The following is a 6013-nucleotide window of genomic DNA, read 5'->3' on the forward strand; positions in this document are numbered from 1 at the left end:
TGAAACTAAAAGAATAAGCTTAACATTATTATTGACTTTCATATGAGGAAAGACCTAAATCTGAAAGGCTATTCCAATCTTTGATGTTTATACGATTCCAAATACATAAGCCAATGAGCACAATTCTAACCTGAGAAGAAACCAAAAGACTTTTGTGGATTTTTTTCCCCAGCTAAATGACCTGAGTGTTTGAGGTTATTATTACTATTGCAATGCTGAATTTTAATACAAACACAAGGCAGCAGAGACTGTGAAGCTCCCCAGCCTATTCCCCTCCCTTAAAATCTCCATGTGTCAGGCAAATACAGGCAGGTTTCCCTCAAACCAATCACAAAGCTGTTGCTGGGCTTCTGCTCTCTTCTTACTGGTGTGCAGCGCTCAGTGTTAAGGAGGCAGCAGTTTTCCTTGGGTGCTGGCAAAGGAAGGATTTTGTAGGCCAATCGAACCAAATGGCATCTCATGAATCTTGCAAAGCACCATGTTGTCCTTGAATGGCTGTGTAGCTTGACTAGGATGGCACAGGAGCCAACAGAGCGTAACAGAGCTCTGCTAGAAGGTGCTCTGTGAGAACAGAGTGGGAAATAGGAATCATTATTATTATTACTATTTCTATTTATGACTGATTTTACCCCAGTGGCCTTAATCCTGAGTTATAATCTCTATTATATCTCAGGTGCATACTCCACTTTATGCATATATATACTCACTGATGGTATCTCAGGCAGACTGTCACTGGGACTTGGATCTCTGTAACCATCAGGCCTTCTTTGTCCCTCGCTTCAACCCTTCCCTCCTGGGGCTGCCTGATCTCCATCCCTTGGCAAGAGTCTCCTGCAGCCTTCCTGATCCAGAACGGCCTGAAAAGCAGAAGACTGCACCAGCCTTGGGCCCTGGCAGGCATCCCAGCATCACTGTGGCAGCTGCACACCACTTGTTTCCCCTGTGCCTTGCTCCCACAGGCCATGGCTGCACCGAGGGCATGGCACAACCCTGCCTGCAGGCCTCACCCCACCAGGCCCAGCTGCACCGCCTCACCACGGCCCTGCATGCCACTCTCTCTATCATGCTGAAACACGCTGGCAACTCCTCAAACAGAAATACACTGCTTTTTTCGGAGTAGGACAAGGGTCGCTCTCCCTCCAGGCACCTCAGAAACTGCCACCCAGCAAGGCCTCAGGGCAGAGCTGCCCCTCACCGTGCCCCGGGGAAGAAAATCAAGGAGGCGCCTTTGAAACAGGGACGCAACCGTATGGCTTTACATCACCGAATGAAATGTGGGGGTCTGAAAGGCGCTTTAGGCACGGGGGCGTATAGCAAAACCGAGACGGCTGGGCTCGCCGGGGCACCACCGCCGCCAAGCGCCCCTCCGAGGCTCCGGGCCGGGCTTTCCCTCGGGCACTGCACGCCTCCGCACGCCCCGCTGCCCCCTCCGCGCTCCGGGACACACTACCGCCCCCCGCCCCGCAGGAAACAGTGCCTGGCGGAGCGATCCGCGCCGCGGGGCGGGGCGGCAGAGGCTATATAAGGGGCGGGAGGGGAATGTGTGGCGCAGTTGCAGCTGGGTAAGGCTGAGGGAGCGTTGTTGTGCTGGCTTGGTCTGCGCGCCCCCGCGGTGAGTGCTCCGCGCCTCGGCCTCGCCGTGCCTCCGCGAGAGAGCGGAGGGCAGAGCCGCTTGCCGGGGCGGCGGCAAGGCCTAGAAGCGCGCTGGTGGGCCGGGCGGGATGTCTGCGTGTGCTGAGGGGGATGCGGCAGCAGGAGATGGCGGGCGGGGCGTAGGCCGGGCCGTTCCCCTTCCCCCTTAGCGGCAACACCGCGGGCCGGCAGCCGAGAGAGGCGGGAGAGCTGGCGGGCAGCTGCCGGCAGCATGGCGGCCGCGCGGGCGCAGCGGCCTCTCAAGAAGGGGGCGGGCGGGAAGGGGGGCGGGGCGGGCGGGAAGGGGGGCGGGGCGGGCGGGCCCGCCGCTCTGACGTCATGGAGCAGGGCTGCCCCGGGGGAGCCGGGCCTAGCGGCCGGGCCCCGCTGTGGCTGCCCCGGGGCGGGGGGCGAAGGAGCTGTAGCTGAAGTACTGTGGGGTTTTTTTGCTAGGTAAAAATGCAGATCTTCGTGAAGACCCTGACTGGCAAAACCATCACCCTGGAAGTTGAGCCCAGTGACACCATTGAGAACGTGAAGGCCAAGATCCAGGACAAGGAAGGCATTCCCCCTGATCAGCAGAGACTCATCTTTGCTGGCAAGCAGCTGGAAGATGGACGCACGCTCTCTGACTACAACATCCAGAAGGAATCCACCCTGCATCTAGTGCTGCGCCTGAGGGGTGGCATGCAGATCTTTGTGAAGACCCTGACTGGCAAGACCATCACCTTGGAGGTTGAGCCCAGTGACACCATTGAGAACGTAAAGGCCAAGATCCAGGACAAGGAAGGCATTCCCCCCGATCAGCAAAGACTCATCTTTGCTGGCAAGCAGCTGGAAGATGGACGCACGCTCTCTGACTACAACATCCAGAAGGAATCCACCCTGCATCTAGTGCTGCGCCTGAGGGGTGGCATGCAGATCTTTGTGAAGACCCTGACTGGCAAGACCATCACCTTGGAGGTTGAGCCCAGTGACACCATTGAGAACGTAAAGGCCAAGATCCAGGACAAGGAAGGCATTCCCCCTGATCAGCAAAGACTCATCTTTGCTGGCAAGCAGCTGGAAGATGGACGCACGCTCTCTGACTACAACATCCAGAAGGAATCCACCCTGCATCTAGTGCTGCGCCTGAGGGGTGGCATGCAGATCTTTGTGAAGACCCTGACTGGCAAGACCATCACCTTGGAGGTTGAGCCCAGTGACACCATTGAGAACGTAAAGGCCAAGATCCAGGACAAGGAAGGCATTCCCCCCGATCAGCAAAGACTCATCTTTGCTGGCAAGCAGCTGGAAGATGGACGCACGCTCTCTGACTACAACATCCAGAAGGAATCCACCCTGCATCTAGTGCTGCGCCTGAGGGGTGGTAACTGAACTGACTTCTTGCTGACTTCCAAGTAAAAGTTTGTCTACACTTGTCTGTTCCAATAAAGCTGTTGCATCCACAGTTCATGTCTAAAGTTATGTGAACAGCTCTTAGTTGGCCATTAGCCAGTGTAGCTGTCTAATAAAACTATAATTACATAGTTTCCACATACAGAGAGAGGCATTGCAAAACTGCCTTATGCAAGGCTTACACATGCCCGGTAAGCGTAACTAATCCTTTGGCTGTGTTTTTTCCCGAGTTTGTATAAGTGTTCTCATAACTAGCTGAAGCGCTGGCTGAAGTTCAGTGCCAGCCTGCAGATGTTACGCAGCTGTTTGGTTGTGTAAGCATGCAAATGTAATGTGAAACTGCAGTTGTTCTTGAGCTGGGAGGTTTTGCCCCCTAATTGCCAGGTCCTGCCCCAGGTGTTTTTGCCATGATGGAGTAACGGTGCGAAGGTGATGGCAGGGTTTGATGAGATGCCAGCAGCAGGCTCTGGCATTTGGGTGGCTGTGTGGTGGGAGGTGATGAAACCTCACTGCTGACAGACAGCCTTTGGGCCAGGGGCTTGGAAAGTGCTCTGGGTAGTGTGAGGTGCTCATCATCCAGTTACGGGGTAGACATCTTTTGGAAACACTTGGGCATATTAAGCAAACTTTGTTATTTCAGAGATAGTAGCTTATTTGAAGTCTTCTAGAATGTGCTTTCCAAGTGAAATGAGGTGAAATGTCGTGGCGCATTTCTCATGTGCTTTAAAAACAGGAAGAAGGGGTCTCCACTGAAGTCTGTTGTGGAGGTTGCTGAACGTGGGAGGTGACGAATACATAAGCCTGCTGTACTGGGGACTGGGAAAAGGGCAGCTGAGAAGTAAAACCTGAAAGATGCCCTTCATGAGCATGGTGATGTGATTTGCCTTTGGAGGGGGATGTGGCGGGGGCTCGAACAGTGGTTTCAGCTCATGACTGACCTCAGTGGGATCTTACACTATCCAGACTGGAAGGGTGGGATAGCAGGATTTGATTCAAGTAACACTGAAGAATTCTTGATTAAGAGAGCAGTGGAAGATGCTTTCAGTGTTTTGTCACCTGGAAGGAGCAAGTGTGGATGGTCAAGATCTGTGCTGAACTGGGGAAAGCTAAATGCCACTGAGCTAGCACCCATGCTGGGTAAGAGCTGGTGTCCCACCAGTGCTGAGCTCCTGTTGTGTCCCAGCAGGGGCTGGCCTTGGCCTCTTGCCTGTGTGTCGTGGCTTTGTGGGACACTTGGTGCTGGGTGGGAGCAACACGGTGGTGCTGGTGCAGTGCCCTAACGGCACATGGGGGACCCTTGCTCAGCTGATGTAGTCCTCAACTGATGTAACTGAGCTCTCAACAAATGCAAATGACAAAGCTTGCCGTTTATGGCTTCTCTGGCCTCTTGAATCATCTACATTTGTGCAGCAATTAAAAAGTTCAGCAGCCCTTCAGCAGGGTTTTGTGTATGCGGTAATGGACCTCCTTAAATGTGGGAGTCTGACCCACTTCAGGGGTGGGTGTTTCTAGGAGGGATCTGCTCTTACATGAAAAAGAAGATGATGCAGCCTGGTTATGTTTTCATAGCTCCTTTCTCTATGTGCCCAGGAAGCTTTTGCTTGGAAATCTGGTGATCGGGGGAGGCTGAGGGGGGAAAGCTGGAAAAAAATAACTGCAAGTGGTTCTGATTTGAAGGTGGCCTGACTGCTGCGGGGGGAAGAGCTGCAGGAGGACATGGGGACATACAAGGTCAAAAAGCTGCACGAATGATTCAGGTGCTGTGTCTTAATGAATATTTTTTTTTAAAATGCCTCAGTGAAAAAAAAGTGCAACGCTGTCCTTAAAAACTACAGTGCTGTACAAATACATAACGGCCTGGAGTGTGATCCAAGTGGTCTGCTGCACCCAGGCGGAACAGAGAGCTGCTTGGAGGAGAAACCTGGGCATGGTTTCATAAGTGGAACCAGCCTCTGCCTCTTGCAACATGCTGATCTCTGCGGGTGGCTTTGCTGGATGTGACAAACTTAAAGGGGCTGGTAACGGTGGCACTGTGAACACTTTGGAGCATGGCACCTGTGAGCCCGAGACCACAGCTCAGGTAGGATAAACCACAGAACAGCAATGTTTGGTGAAAACAGCAAAGCATTTTGTAAACAAAGGATGTCTTTTGTTGTAGCTGTGATGATACCTGCTGCCCCGCTTTGGACAACTCCACACAGTTGGTGCGGTCCTGCAGTGCCTCGGGGCATCTCCTGGATGTTACCTGGGTTTACTGGGTTTGGAAGGAAAATTCCTTTCACAGGATTTCCTTCTAGCAAAATTTAAAGTAGAGGAAAGCACAGCATGTGCTGAAAGCATTACTGCTGGGGAAATGGGGCACAGCCAGCAGCTGCCTCCCCTGCCGAGACCTGGCTGGTATTGAACAGAGACACGTGCTCTGGCCATTAAACAGAGGTAGCTATCAAGGTAAAAATGTCTAGAAGGAAAAAAAAAAAAAAGACACCATTAAGTGCAAAGATACAAATGCAGGTGTCCCACCAAGGTGCAGGCCATGGCAAGAGCTAGGGGCTGGGCTTTGCCCAGCTGTGAGCTGTGAGCTTGTGCCTGCCTGGAGGGTGGCGTTGGGCAGGTGGGTGCCTCCGGTTTCCAGACACTTTAGCTCAGATCAATTCATATTTTGGACGAAGATGTGTAGAATTATTTTAAAATAGGCTGTCCCAAGCTGGACTCTTCCCTTTGTTCTTTATTTTCTGCTGACTTCTAGATGCTTTTAGAGATGAGCGGCAAGCAGGCTTTCATCCAGCACTGCTCCAAGTGAGCAAGATGGACCAAAGACCTGATTCCTTGGGGAAAACCGAGGCGGGTGAAGGGGTGGTGGACATTTTCTCCTCGGGGAGAGCCTGAGGTTGAACCTTGAGTTACCGGCTGGCTGCCGGGCAGCGCCCTTCAGCCGCTGTTCTCGCCCCTTTCCGAGACACCGACTCCCTGCTGTGACGGCAGG

At 53.1% G+C, this 6013-nt stretch overlaps 1 protein-coding gene across 1 annotated transcript; it reads left to right on the forward strand.

Moving 5' to 3' along the window:
• The first annotated feature begins 1498 nt into the window (after positions 1-1498).
• On the forward strand, positions 1499-3082 carry UBC (ubiquitin C). Its single transcript, XM_037375332.1, has 2 exons — positions 1499-1612; positions 2086-3082. Exon 2 carries the CDS (start codon positions 2092-2094, stop codon positions 3007-3009), a length of 918 nt encoding a protein of 305 aa, XP_037231229.1. The 5' UTR covers positions 1499-1612; positions 2086-2091; the 3' UTR covers positions 3010-3082.
• The last annotated feature ends 2931 nt before the right edge of the window (positions 3083-6013 follow it).

This window comes from Falco rusticolus, chromosome 1 (genome assembly GCF_015220075.1).
Source record: "Falco rusticolus isolate bFalRus1 chromosome 1, bFalRus1.pri, whole genome shotgun sequence".
Lineage (NCBI taxonomy): Eukaryota > Metazoa > Chordata > Aves > Falconiformes > Falconidae > Falco > Falco rusticolus.

Coding starts and splice junctions, on each gene's coding strand:
- UBC (XM_037375332.1), top strand. CDS start 2,092: ATGCAGATCTTCGTGAAGACCCTGACTGGCAAAACCATCACCCTGGAA.